Source organism: Paroedura picta, chromosome 3 (assembly GCF_049243985.1).
Source record: "Paroedura picta isolate Pp20150507F chromosome 3, Ppicta_v3.0, whole genome shotgun sequence".
In the NCBI taxonomy this organism is placed as follows: Eukaryota; Metazoa; Chordata; class Lepidosauria; order Squamata; family Gekkonidae; genus Paroedura; species Paroedura picta.
In genome coordinates this window covers 174,289,317-174,304,061 of record NC_135371.1, presented here as the reverse complement: position 1 = coordinate 174,304,061, position 14,745 = coordinate 174,289,317, and the positions used below count along the sequence as shown (strand labels likewise).

Below are 14,745 nucleotides of genomic sequence, written 5' to 3'. Positions count from 1 at the left end.
CTTTCCACTCCAGTCCCAGCCATGATAGTTGAAAGGTTGTCACTTGGAGGAGGGCAGGATGCTGTTTCTGTTGGCTGCAAAGGACACACAATAATGGGTTTAAACTACAAGTACAACCATATAGGCTAGATATCAGGGGGGAAATTTTCACAGTCAGAGTAGTTCAGCAGTGGAATAGGCTGCCTAAGGAGGTGGTGAGCTCCCCCTCACTGGCAGTCTTCAAGCAAAGGTTGGATACACACTTTTCTTGGATGCTTTAGAATGCTTTGGGCTGATCCTGCGTTGAGCAGAGGGTTGGACTAGATGGCCTGTATGGCCCCTTCCAACTCTATGATTCTATGATTCTGTGATTCTTTGATTCTATGATCCTATCAGGAGAACCAGTCTGCATCTCTGTTTTACTTAGCAAGTGTGTGATTCCATCACCTCTTCTGGCTCTTCTTCCTTTTATTTGGCCTTTCCCTTTTCCCTCCCATCTCCCAAGCCTGCCTTCATTGCCTTTAATCCCCTTTCTTCTGTGATTCTTTTGCAAGGAGAGGAGGAAGGTAATGCATTTGGTGCTGCCTCCTGTAGCTGCCATTTTATGTTGCCCCAATTTAAAGATGCCAGATGTGCTTGGAGGGCAAAAAGGTTGGGGACCCCTGCTCTGGACCAAAAGGTTAATTTAATTTAATTTTAATTGCCTCCTTGCCAAATACGGTGGTCCAGTCTGTAAGAGAACAAAGTACCTGCTGCAGGGCATCTATATCATATATATTGGCTTAGGACATATAGAGCTGTCTGCATATTGATGACAGCCAGCCCCACCTTTCCAAATGATGTGTCTGAAGGGCTTTGCCTAGAGATCGAAGGGGATGGGGAATAAATTGCGCCCTGTGAACTCCACAGGATAGGTTCCACATGCCCACTGGTATCCAACAGTAGTCCTTTAAGTCCTATCTGAGAGGAACAATTTGGATGCTGGACTGGGTGGGCCCCTGGTCTGACCCAGCAGGGCTCTCCTGATGTTCTTATGAAGGCCTCAGCCTCTCTGCCCTGTCATTGAGCCTTCAGAAGAACTGCTTGTCCTCTGGGTAAGGCAGGATGCTGGACTAGAGGAAGTAATGTTCTGATCTAGCAGGGCTCTTCTGCAGCTCTTATCAGGGGGAGGCCTCAGCCTCTGTGCCCTTCTCTTTGCCCTCCACATCAGAGCATATATTCTTAATATTCTGTCAGCAAAAAACCTTTGGAAAAATATCACTGTGTTTTGACGTCAGCAGCTGCTGAGCTACTTCAACCAATTGGGATGGTTTGGAGCTAGAGTTGCCAACCGCCAGGTAGGACCTGGAGATATCCTAAAACCGCTCTCCAAGTTTTGGGTCCAGTGATTGTGTAGTTTGAGTGTGTGTGGCAGCAATTGGAATGCTTATTTGCAGCAATTCCCAGATCTTTATTACTGCCTAAATCCAATTTCAGCTATTATCTCTTATGCATCTACCCAGACTGCGTATGGTCTTAACGGTCAAAACAAAAACCTTGAACCTGATCCCGTCCTCAACCAATGCAGCTGCCTCAGCACAGGTTGGATGTGGAGTCTCCAGGATGTCCCAGTGAGGACCCTCACAGCTGCATTTTGTACCAGCTGCTATTTCTGGAGCAGGGACAAGGGCAGGCCCACATAGAACGAGTTACCAAAGTATAACCTGGAAATTACTATCACATGGATCACTGTGCCTAGCTGATCCTGGGATAGGATGCTAGTAGCCTTGCTTGGTGGAGGTGGTAAAATGTCAGCTGGGCTCCTTGAAAGGGAGGACCCCAAGTTCATGCCCAAATTCCTGGTAGCGTGCAAAATCTTCAGCTGCACACCATCCAGGCTGAGCAAGCGCATTTCCTTATCTGGTCATATGTAATGACTGAGGATATTTTGCTTCACTGTATCTGTACACGAACAAAGGTCTGTCCGTCCATCCATCCATCCATCCATCCATCCATCTAGAACACTTTGTCCAGGTGCCACTGCGGCTTCAGACCAACACTGCTGCCCACCTGAATCTATATTGTGGTGGGGTTAATGGCCAGGAAGGGCTAGTTAGTCAAGATGCATAAGAAATGGGCAATAATTAGATTTTAGACCGGTGGATAGAAGCAATTTAGCGTCCCCCCCTCCCAAAAAAAAGTGTTAATGAGCAGATGTGAAACAGGCTTGTGTTCAGGCGGGGCATGCGTATGACCAACGGAATATTAATTGTGGGGATAAGTTTTAGTGTGCATGTACACTCCGTCAGAAAGATATTGGGCCAAAACAGAACAAAGTCTTGTGTGTATATGCACATTTTTTCAAGTACCTTGAAACAGACTTCCTCAAGCCTTAAATATCGGTGGGGGGAGCAAAGCTTAAGCCCAGGGGCACCTTTTACTTTATTTTAGATTTTTATACCGCACTTCAAACTTTTATTCAAGGTATAAACGTTTGTGTGCATGCGTTCAAATGAGTAGCCGTGTTGGTCTGAAGTAGCACAATAAAATCAGAGTCCAGGAGCACCTTTAAGACCAACAAAGATTTATTCAAGGCGTGAGCTTTCGAGTGCTCACGCCTTGAATAAATCTTTGTTGGTCTTAAAGGTGCCCCTGGACTCTGATTTCATTGTTTGCATGCAGACTTCCTCAGATACACAGGCAAGTCTCTACCACGATGGCCAAACTGGGGCTCTGGACGAGGACTACAATAACCATGAGCCCCTGCCATAACGCTGGCTCTTGGTAATTGTAGTCCATGGCCATCAGGAGAGCCACAGTTTGGCCACCCCTGCCTTAAAGATGCCCCGGGACTCCTGAAGCACCTGAATTGGCTGTCCAGGGAAGAAATGGGTCCCCTGGAGAAAATGGCCGCTTTTGGAGGGCGGACTCTATGGCACAGAACCACCCCGGAAGTCCCGCCTCTCCCCGACTCCAAACGCCAATGTCCCCACGGAAGCGGGAGGTGGGACTTCCTGCTCTAGGATTCTTTTTTCCCTCTCCTCTTCAGGCCTAACGTAAAGCCGCTCATTGGAAACAACAGAGTTGTGCAGTTTGCCCTTTGAATTGTGATTGGTCGACAGAGAAGCTCCACGGCAACCGGCGAGGCTCAACGAGCCTTGTCTCGCGCCACCCTCAAGCTCTCGCGAGATCTTGAGGCTCAGGAACCTCCGCGGGCCCGCCAGCCTCTAAATCTCGCGAGATCGGAGAGCTGACGAGGCGCTTGGTCCGGCGTTCCCCTCGAAGTCTCGCGAGCGTCCGCGGCGGGGCCAAAGGTCAACAGGCTCTGGACGGTGTCATGGCGGCGCTGGCTGGTTCCCCGTCCGCCGCTCTCCCGGCCCTGCCCGCGGCCGCGCCCAGCCCCGGACCGCCCGGCTACAGGCCCTTCGAGCCAGAGGCGCTCGGCCTCAGCCCCGGATGGAGGCTCACCGGCTTCGGGGAGCTGCGCGGCTGAGGCTGCAAAGTCCCCCAGGAGACGCTGCTCAGGCTCCTGGAGGGACTCGGCGGGCCCCGCGCGGAGGAGGCCGGGGAGGGGGACACGGCAGGAGCCGGGCCCCCGGCACCCACCCTCGGTGAGAAGGGGGCAGGGAGGCCTGTGTAGGGGTGGTGGTGGTGGAGAGGACTACAGTAACCATGAGCCCCTGCCAGCACGCTGGCTCTTGGTAATTGTAGTCCATGGCCGTCAGGAGAACCACAGTTTGGCCACCCCTGACTTACAGATGCTCCTGGACTCAAACTTTCTTCTGCTGCTTCAGACCAACATGTCGAAGCCTCTGGCCGGTATGCGGGAGGTCCCATATTTAGTCCCCAGGCTTGGCAGGCAGAACGTCCCTGGTTCAATCCCCGGCATCTCCAGTTAGAAGGACCAGGCAGGAGGGGATGGGAAAGACCTTGGCCTGAGACCCTGGCTCAGTGGCAGAGCCTCTGCTTCGCAGGCAGAAGGTCCCAGGTTCAATCCCCGGCATCACCAGTTAGAAGGACCAAGCAGGAGGGGAGGGGAAAGACTTTGGCCTGAGACCCTGGCTCAGTGGCAGAGCCTCTGCTTGGCAGGCAGAAGGTCCCAGGTTCAATCCCCGGCATCACCAGTTAGAAGGACCAAGCAGGAGGGGAGGGGAAAGACTTTGGCCTGAGACCCTGGCTCAGTGGCAGAGCCTTCTTGGCAGGCAGGAGGTCCCAGGTTCAATCCCCAGTGGCATCTCCAGTTAGAAGGACCAGGCAGGAGGGGATGGGAAAGACTTTGGCCTGAGACCCTGGCTCAGTGGCAGAGCCTTCTTGGCAGGCAGGAGGTCCCAGGTTCAATCCCCAGTGGCATCTCCAGTTAGAAGGACCAGGCAGGAGGGGATGGGAAAGACTTTGGCCTGAGACCCTGGCTCAGTGGCAGAGCCTTCTTGGCAGGCAGGAGGTCCCAGGTTCAATCCCCAGCATCTCCAGTTAGAAGGACCAGGCAGGAGGGGAGGGGAAAGACCTTGGCCTGAGACCCTGGTTCAGTGGCAGAGCCTCTGCTTGGCAGGCAGAAGGGCCCAGGTTCAATCCCCGACATCTCCAGTTAGAAGAACCAGGCAGGAGGGGATGGGAAAGACCTTGGCCTGAGACCCTGGCCCACTGGTAGAGCCTCTGCTTGGGCTGCTGCAGGTCTCAGGATCAGTCCCTGGCATCTTAACTTAAAAAGGACCAGGCAGGAGGTGATGAGAAGGACCTTTGATTCCCTGGAGAACTGCTGCCAATCTGAATGATGAAAGTCAGGGCTGTTGCTCAATGGCAGCTTAAAGAATAACAAGATCTGTCGCAGGGTATTAGCACTGGTCACTTCATAACCTGCTCCAAATTGTGTTAATCTTTAAGCTGCTAGTTTGCTGATGTCGTGGTCCTTTCTAGTGCTAGTCTAGATGGACTGGTTATACAAGGCAGCTTCATTTTTATTTGGATACTTCTTCCTTGTTTTCCTCCAGGGACATTGTTCTATTCTCCCTTTTATGTGTCCTAAAGTTGCTCAGCAAGCAAACCTCTTTCTTTGTGTTGCTAGATTTCTATGTGTCTTTTATAAAGTTTAACAAGTAGTGTGTTCACTCTGTCATGAAAAAAATTAGAGTCATCATTTCTCAGTGCACCCTGCCCTGAGAAATGAGCCTGTTGTCTGCACAGATTCAGTGGGTTGAGACAGAGTTTGTTCAGTGGTGGCCATTTTTTTTCGAATATCCTGGTGTCTCACGAATGTATGAAACTGCCTTACACAGAAATCAGATTCTCCATCCATCAGAATCTGTATTGTCTATTCCTTAGAATAGCAGCGGCTCTTCATGGTCTGAAGCAAAGGTCTTTCACATCACCTGTGGCCTGCTCTTTTTAAAATGGAAATGCTGGGGCTTGAACCTGTGACCTTCTGCATGCCAAGCAGAGGTTCTGCCACTGAGCAACAGTCCTTCTCTTATGTAGCCATTACATTTCTGCTTATCTGAGCTTTTAATGTCGAGGTTCTTAAACATTTTAAGCAAATTTTTGTGGTTGTCGCTTGAAGACTATTTTATGAATAACATTTTTGACCACTGGCTGTTGCTTTATGCCTCTGGCTGGTGCTGCTGCTTACACTGGTGTTCTGGTTTCATTGTATTTTCTTTACTTTGTGAGCCACCTCAGGCAGGTCTCAGGAAAGTTTGTGTATACATTTTCAAAGTGGACTGCTTGGAACACTGTGGAGATTAAGATCTGCAATAAAGTGTGGTTTGGCTAAGAGACTGGACACTATATCATTAGTTTCCTAATATGCATTCAATGTCTTCTACAAGCTGACCAGGTAGCACAACTCAGACTACTTTAAGGCTGGTAACCTTCCCCTCCCCGATTTGCATAGGTACTTATACTCTTGACAGTTTAATTCTTGAAAAGGAAATGATAATTATGTAAAAGTCCTGTATAGATTCTGTTGATTAAAGATGGGAAGCCCCACTTGGAGCCTTGTTTTGCCATTGTGGCCCCTGCTAGTCACACAGAGCCGTCGTGCCGTCATGGTTAAAAGTGTCAACCTCTAATCTGGAGAATCGGGTTTGAATCCCCAACCCTCCTCTACTTGCAGCCAGCTGAGTGACTGTGAGCTAGTCACAGTTCTCTTAGGGGTGATCTCACAGAGCAGTACTGTTAGAGCCCTCGGCTCCACCTGCACACTCTTGACAGGTACTCATCCAATCCCATCTTAAAAACTTCCAACAAAGTAGACCCCCCCCCCCATACAGCCAGTCTTGAGCTGGATATGCTCCTTCCTCCTAAACCGGGCCCAGAGGGTAGCAGTGGGGGAGGAGCTGTCGGGCCCAGTTCGGCTCCCTTGTGCGGTCCCTCAGGGCTCGGTCTTCTCCCCCACGTTGTTCAACATCTTTATTGGCCCTCTGGCCCAACTGGTGCGGAGTTACGGCTTGGGTTGTCATCAATATGCGGATGACACCCAGCTGTATCTCCTGATGGACGCCCCCCCCCCCGGAACCATTTGCCAGATGTTTGGAAGCCGTGGTTGGAGCAGAGTCGCCTGAAACTCAACCCCTCCAAAACAGAGGTCCTCTGGTAGGGGGGCAGCCCAGGGGCAGCCCTGCCCACGCTGGCTGGGATGCAACTGATCACTGTGTCCCAGACCAGGAATCCGGGTGTGACCTTTGATGCCTCGTTAACTTTAGAGTCTCAGGTCAAATAAGTAGCTAGCCAGGTCTTTTTCCATCTGCGTCAGCTAAGCTAGTAGCGCCCTACCTGTCTCCTGACCACCTAGCCACTGTGATCCATGTGACGGTCACCTCCAGAATAGATTTCTGTAACTCGCTCTATGTGGGCCTGCCTTTGGGCTTGATCCAGAAATTGCAGCTGATACAGACTGCAGCTGCTAGGGTCCTCACTGGAACACGTAGGAGGGCCCATATCCAGCCTGTGCTGAGGCAGCTGCATTGGCTTCTGGTTACTTCCGGTTCAAGGTTTTGGTTCTTACGTTTAAGGCCCTCCGTGGTCTGGGCCCCACATACCTTAAGGACTGCCGTCTGCCCCCCGCAGAGTCTTACGCTCTGCGGGGACAAATTTACTGGTCATTCCCGGCCCCAGGGAAGTGCGCTTGGCTTCACCCAGGGCCAGGGCCTTTTCGGTACTGGTCCCTACTGGGTGGAATTAGCTCCCGGAAGAGTTCAGGGCCCTGCGGGATCTTTCACGGTTCTGCAGGGCCTGCAAGACGGAGCTTTTCCGCCAGGTTTATGCTTGAGGCCAGGGCGAGGAAGATCTAGACTATTCTACGGGCAGTTGAGATCAATTTCCACGCCACCCCCCCGAGTTGGTTTTTAAGGGGGCATTTTAGTTGTGTTATATCACCGCATATGTCTTGGATGTTGGTTTTTGTCAGGTTATTGTTGTATTTTTAGGGGTATTTTATTGGAATTTTTATTGAATATAACCTGCCATGAGCCTTCTGGGAGTAGAGGGCTAAAAGTCAAATAATAATTATAATAATGCCTCACAGAGCACCTGTTGCAGGGAGAGGAAGGTGTTTGTAAACCAGTCTGGGGCTCCTTCGGGTATTGAAAATGGTTATTAAAAAAAGCTGTTCTTCTCACATTGGGATAGCAACATGCTCTCCTCCAGGCCTGCCTCCAAAGATTGTTGTGAAGATAAAATAGAGGAGAAGAGTTACTTTGGGCCCCCGCTGGGGAGAAAAGCAGGGTATAAATTTGATCAATGAATGAAGTGATTTTTAAAGCTTGACGCATCTTCCCCGCAGGCATTGGTATGGACTCCTGCGTTATCCCCCTTAGGCATGGGGGTCTCTCCCTTGTTCAGACCACAGACTTCTTTTATCCCCTGGTGGAGGATCCCTATATGATGGTGAGTGGAGGGGACGGGGCTCAGTCGGGCCAAGGGGGTGGGTTATGTCTCGTGGGAACCTTGGAAATTTCGGCTGGGAGGAGGCAGCTGTGGAACGCGAGGCCCACGCTGTCAATTGCCCCATGTGTGGCTGTCCTTCTGGCTCAGTGCCTCTTGCTGCCTGTGTGTCTGCTCTAGGGCCGCATCGCCTGCGCCAACGTGCTGAGCGACCTGTACGCCATGGGCATCACCGAGTGCGACAACATGCTGATGCTGCTGAGCGTGAGCCAGAAAATGACCGAGGAGGTGAGAAGCGCCCGGGATCGCCTTACTCCTTAGCAAGATGCTTCCCTCGGCAATTTTGCAGAAAGGGATACTCTTTTCGCGCGTGCCGCTTACGCGACAATTTTCTATTGAAATGATGGTAAAGGTTCTGCAAATCCCTTAATACAGTATTGTAGATCTGGGGTAGCTTCCCTTTCAGATTTGATTGTCTGGTTGATCTTCGCTTCCAATAAGATGATAACTCCACAACCAGCTCAGTTTAAATTGAATTGCAAAATCCTAGTTGGAGCTTCCAAATTGTGGAGCAAGCTGAAGTGCAGAGCTACTTAAGTATCTGTCTGCATTCCAGTCTTTAAGTACGGTGATCTCTAGAGGTAAAGGTAAAGGTATCCCCTGTGCAAGCACCGAGTCATGTCTGACCCTTGGGGTGATGCCCTCCAGCGTTTTCATGGCAGACTCAATACAGGGTGGTTTGCCAGTGCCTTCCCCAGTCATTACCGTTTACCCCCCAGCAAGCTGGGTACTCATTTACCGACCTCGGAAGGATGGAAGGCTGAGTCGACCTTGAGCCAGCTGCTGGGATTGAACCCCCAGTCTCATGGGCAGAGCTTTCAGACTGCATGTCTGCTGCCTTACCACTCTGCACCACAAGAGGCTCTTTAGAGGTAGATGTTTACAATTGTGGATTGTCAACACAGACCTTACATAGTCCCAGCCATGTCTTTTAAGTCCACTTGAGACCATAATTTTTTTATCTAGTCCTCACTGGCCTGCCTCTTGCATATGGAATCTGCCACACTGAGTGAGACACATGGCCTAGCAAGGTCAGTTTTGCCACCTCAGACTGGAAGTGGCCTCTCTTCTACCCCACTCATTACCCGGTCCCTTTAAGGAGACATGCAAGAAATTCTATTATTTTACTGCCTGAAGGAGACCCAAATCGGCTTACAAACACCTTTCCCATCCCCTCCCCACAACAGACACTCTGTGAGGGAGGTGGAGCTGAGAGCTCTGAGATTACTGTTCTGTGAGAACATCTCTAAGAGAACTGTGATTTGCCCAAGGTCATCCCGCTGGCTGCATGTGGAGGAGTGGGGAATCAAACCTGGTTCTCCATATTCGAGTCTGCCATTCATAACCATTACACCACGCTGGTTCTGCCACTGAGCCAGGGTCTCAGGCCAAGGTCTCTCCCATCCCCTCCTGCCTGCTCCTTTTAACTGGAGATGCTGCCAGGGATTGAACCTGGGACCTTCTGCCTGCCAAGCAGAGGCTCTGCCACTGAGCCAGGGTCTCAGGCCAAGGTCTCTCCCATCCCCTCCTGCCTGGTCCTTTTAGCTGGAGATGCCGGGGATTGAACCTGGGACCTTCTGCCTGCCAAGCAGAGCCTCTGCCACTGAGCCAGGGTCTCAGGCCAAGGTCTTTCCCATCCCCTCCTGCCTGGTCTTTTTGACTGGAGATGCCGGGGATTGAACCTGGGACCTTCTGCCTGCCAAGCAGAGGCTCTTCCACTGAGCCAGGGTCTCAGGCCAAGGTCTTTCCCATCCCCTCCTGCCTGGTCCTTTTAACTGGAGATGCCAGGGATTGAACTCGGGAACTTCTACATGCCAGCCAGATGTTCTGCCATTCATCAATGGCTACTCCTTTAAGCCATGTTGCAAACCGCATATGTTGTCTCAGCTGAGCATTTGTGGCCAAGCGTAACTTGCCGTTCTAAATGTTACAGCCTGTCCTTGCTGCAAAATACATTGGCAGGGAAGTGGCCTTTCGTATTCTAGATCCAGTTCCCCACTTTCTGCAAGAGGCTTGAGAGCCGTAGTGGTTTCCCAAATTCTCTCTTTTGCTCTTCCCCCAGGAGCGGGACAAAATCATGCCGCTGATCGTCAAGGGCTTCCGGGATGCGGCCGAGGATGGCGGCACCTCTGTCACTGGCGGGCAGACGGTCTTGAACCCCTGGATCATTGTGGGAGGAGTTGCGACGGTGGTGTGCCAACCTAACGAGTTTATCTTGTGAGTATCAGGATCTTACTAGCAGGGGAGAGGTGGTTTGAGGAATCCGATGATAGGATGCTCTATGTACCTGCAGAGAGAATGTTTTTTAAACCCCACATAGTCTTAAAATCATGGAAGGGACCTCCTGGGTCATCTAGTCCAACCCCCTGCACTCTTGCTCATCCAATGTCACCTGCCACCCCCTTAAGGCTTCATAGAATCAGCCTCTCCGTCAGATGGCTCTCCAGCCCCTGCTTTAAACATTTCCAAATATGGAGAACCCACCACCTCCCGAGGAAGCCTGTTCCACTGAGAAACTGCTGTAATGGTCAGGAATTTCTTCCGGATGTTTAGATGGAATTTCTTTTGAATTCATTTCATCCCGTTGGTTCTGGTCCGCTCCTCTGGGGCAAGAGGGAACAACTCTGCTCCATCCTCTATATGGCAGCCTTTTAAATACTACTTGAAGATGGCTATCAGAGCCCCTCTCAGTGGCCTCCTCTCCAGGCTAAACAGACCGAGCTCCCCCAACCTTTCCTCCTACGTCTTGGTCTCCAAACCCCTCACCATCTTTGTTGCCCTCCTCTGGACACCCTCCAGTTTGTCTACATCCCTCTTCAACTGGGGTGCCCAAAACTGAACACAGGACTCTAAGGGAGGCCAAACCAGAGCAGAGTAAAGCGGTGCTATCACCTCCCGTGATCTGGACACGATACTCTATTTGATACAGCCCGTTGGATACATGGCTTGGGTATCAGAAGGACTGTGTTCTGCCAAGCATTCTTGCCGAGGCATTCAGGTCACAGGGTGACTTCCTCCTGATTATTGTCCCAGCAATCAAAGAAACTCAGCTACTGAGCAGGAGAGAGGGTCTTTTTGGTGGCAGCCCCAGAATTGCGGACCAGTCCCCTTGGGGGGGTGCACCTAGCTCCCTCACTATCGATTTTCAGGAGGCAGCCCAGAGTTTAATTTACAAATTGCCTTTGGCTGATTTAGTTTTTATTTCCTGGCATTCCTAAATGGAGTTTTAAAATAATGCCCTTTCCTGGGTTTTTACAATCGTTGCTTTATTCGTATTGTTTTATTGCATTTTCTGACCGTCACGTGTTGCAGGCCACCTGAAGTTCTTCAAGGGGGGGGGGGGGAAGACTGCTAATAAATGTTTTGGAAGTAATAATAAAAATGTTGGGCGATCCTTAATGTCTGATGCTCAGCTTATGAGAAGAATTGCATTGAGGTAGAGAGAACTCGTAACTTCTGGGAGACACGGAGCAATCTCTGTTTTCAGGCCAGGCAGTTTTTATTTCAAGAGAATAATTATATGCAGTATCATTTTGTGGAATGTCAAGGCAGCTGAGATGGTTGTCGTAACTCAGAATGTTTTGAATGCAAGCAAGCAGAGTTCCCTAAACTGCCCGATGGGGAGACTGGGAAACTTAGACGATCTGTAGACTTTGTTTTCTTGATTCCAGGCCAGACAGCGCCGTTCCAGGGGATGTCCTTGTCCTGACCAAGCCTCTGGGAACGCAGGTGGCCGTGAACGCTCACCAGTGGCTAGATAACGTAAGTGCTCGTCCGTGGGAAAGCTTGCCGGTCTTGCAGATTATGTTGTAGGGAGGGGCAATTATTAAACAGATAGAAATGTTACCAGATGAGAGCTATGAGCCGAAGGTTAGGCTTAATGCAGATGTGCCTTGTTACCACTGAAGACCCAAGCCTCCTGCATGCTGCATTCAGACATACGTGAAGATGCCTTATACTGAGTCAGACCCCCGGTCCATCAAAGCCAGTATTGTCTACTTCAGACTTTCTCCACTTTTATCCATTGAGAAAACCTGGGGACATTCTCCAGGCTTCGAGAAACCCCAGAAGTGGTGGCATCATGCAGATGGTTGGGAAGCAGAGCTGTGGACACGCCCACTGTAGGCCCCTCCTCTTCCCACCCCCCTCCAGGCCCATCATTGACCATTTAGGGAGGGGGTGGTAATAAAATTTAAAAACATATAAAAAATGAACTAACTCCCACCCATTCAGGAACCCCTTCCAGGGCTGTCAAGAAACTCCAGGGTTTCATGAAAGCCTGGTTTACTCAGACTGGCAGCAGCGCTCTGAAATCTCTGGCAGTAGCCTTTCATGTTACCTACTGCTGTTTTTAACTGGAGATGCCGGGGATTGAACCTGGGACCTTCTGCCTGCCAAGCAGAGGTTCTGACACTGAGCCAGGGTCTCAGGCCAAGGTCTTTCCCCTCCCCTCCTGCTTGGTCCTTCTAACTGGAGATGCCAGGGATTGAACCTGGGACCTTCTGCCTGCCAAGCAGAGGTTCTGACACTGAGCCAGGGTCTCAGGCCAAGGTCTTCTCCATCCACTCCTGCCTGGTCCTTTTACCTGGAGATGCCGGGGATTGAACCTGGGACCTTCTGCCTGCCAAGCAGAGGATCAGCCACTGAGCCAGGGTCTCAGGTTAAGGTCTTTCCCATCCCCTCCTGCCTGGTCTTTTTAACTGGACCTTCTGCCTGCCAAGCAGAGGCTGTACCATTAAGCCATGGCCCCTCCGTGTGTGGTGCATTGACGGGAAAGTACAGGGACCACGGTGTGACTGCTGAGCCATGTTGTGTGAACGAGTGGTTAGTTTATTATGTTGTACTTGACTTATTTGGCCTGAGGGGATCAGCCTATGAGACTAGGTGGGAGTTCTGGCTCTGTCCCCACCTCACCCTAAGATGCTTTTGTTTCTGTTGCAGCCAGAGAGGTGGAATAAGATTAAGCTGGTGGTCTCCAAAGAAGAAGTTGAGCTGGCCTACCAGGAAGCCATGTTTAGCATGGCCCTGCTGAACAGGACAGGTAGGCACCTGACCCCTGAAGCGTACCTTGTCAGTTGGCAGGGGCTCATGGGAACTGTAGTCCGTGAACATCTGAAGAGCCAGTTTGGCCACCCCTGAAGTAGAGCATTTATTATGATGATGTCTTGAGCTGGGCATGGAAGGCAGCTAATGAAATGTTTAGAAGAAAGCAAATCAAAAGGTGTGCCCGTAACCCTCTGCCCCTTTCAGCTGCCAGCCTCATGCACACGTTCAACGCTCACGCCGCCACGGACATCACCGGCTTCGGCATCCTGGGCCACGCCCAGAACTTGGCCAAGCAGCAGCGCAGTGAAGTGTCCTTCGTCATCCACAACCTGCCCATCATCGCCAAGATGGCGGCCGTCAGCAAAACCAGTGGCACGCGGTGTCGGCTCCTGCAGGGGACGTCGCCAGAGACGTCTGGTAAGGCGCGCGGCTGGGGCTGCATCGGAGAAACCATGTTGGATCAGGCAGGCAGCCCGTTTCGTCCGTGTCACGCGTTGGCCCCAACCCAGGGGCCGTCAGGAGGCCCACCAGTGGGGCCAGAGCTCCAGAAGTCTTCCCACCGTTGCCCTGCCAAACCCCAAGAATACAGAGCATCCCTGCCCCAGACGGAGTGTGCCATCCCTGCCCCATGGCTAAGAGTCACGGATGGACCTCTGCTCTTAATAGTTGGATCTGATCAGTGGCCCCTTCCTCTCAGCGCTGTGTCATAGTTGCCCAAACCCAGGGGCCATCAGGAGGTCCCGCAGCAGGGCCAGAACTCTAGAAGCCCTCCCATTCCCCCCCCCCCCCGAAGCACGACGAAGACAGGACATCCCTGCCCCAGACTGTATCCCTTCTATTCCTTGCAGCTCAAAGCCCTGACGGCCCTTTGCTCCGTAGATTTCTCCAGTCCCCCCATGAAGCTGTCTGGGCCTGCAGCCGCTAACATTTTCCAGCTGTGAATTCCACGGGTTTATCTGAAGTCAGGGAGGGGCTCTCTGGCAGCAGCCTAAGCCTGCCGGGAGCCTCAACCTGCGCTGTTTTCCTTTGCAGGGGGGCTGTTGATCTGTCTCCCCCGGGAGCAGGCTGCCCGCTTCTGTGCGGAGATCAAATCCCCCAAATACGGCGAAGGGCATCAGGCCTGGATCATCGGCATCGTGGAGAAAGGCAACCAGTCTGCCCGCATCATCGACAAGCCCCGGATCATCGAGGTGACGCCCCGGGGGGCCACCGCCTCCCCCCACGACAACAATTCCAGCGCCAGCCCGGAGGCGGCTTCTTGAAGCGGGAAGAGCGACCTTTGCCTACCCATCGTAGGCTCTAAGCTGGTCAGGGCAGTGTAGCGGGGCCCTCGGCCGCCGTGCGTTTGCTGCCTACGGTGTGGGGCTTGCTGGGGCCGTGGCTCTCTTTTTGCTGGGCAGGGAACAGCCGCGGGATCCTTCCCGCCACATGATCAAAGCACTAATTGGCTTGGGCAGCACTTAAATTGCAGTTGATTTTTTGGAGATAGCTCACTTGAATTATTTATTGGAATAGGTTTCTGCTTCTGAAGCTCTCCTAGGTTTTTTGGGTCAGACTGAGCAGCTGGTCCCAAAAACACAAAGGAGGGCGGGCAACTACCCCACGCCCCGGGGCTTGGGCCGACGGCCTCTCCTCTCTGAATGAAGCACCTCCCTAGAAACCCAGCCGCGGGCCCGGAGGAGCAGAGGAACCGTAGAGGGGGAGCTGTGCCCACGCCCGGCTTGGGGGCTTGTTTCCGTGGATTGTAAATTATTGGTGATTGAGTTAATAAAACGTTGATTTCTACAGCTACCGGGGGACTTC

At 51.8% G+C, this 14,745-nt stretch overlaps 1 protein-coding gene across 1 annotated transcript; it reads left to right on the top strand.

Moving 5' to 3' along the window:
* Nucleotides 1–3,247: 3,247 nt before the first annotated feature.
* Nucleotides 3,248–14,729, top strand: SEPHS2 (selenophosphate synthetase 2). The gene is made up of 8 exons (XM_077329748.1): nucleotides 3,248–3,569; nucleotides 7,736–7,839; nucleotides 8,017–8,124; nucleotides 9,959–10,113; nucleotides 11,568–11,658; nucleotides 12,838–12,937; nucleotides 13,147–13,359; nucleotides 13,975–14,729. Exons 1-8 carry the CDS (start codon nucleotides 3,296–3,298, stop codon nucleotides 14,202–14,204), a joined length of 1,275 nt encoding a protein of 424 aa, XP_077185863.1. The 5' UTR covers nucleotides 3,248–3,295; the 3' UTR covers nucleotides 14,205–14,729.
* Nucleotides 14,730–14,745: the final 16 nt, after the last annotated feature.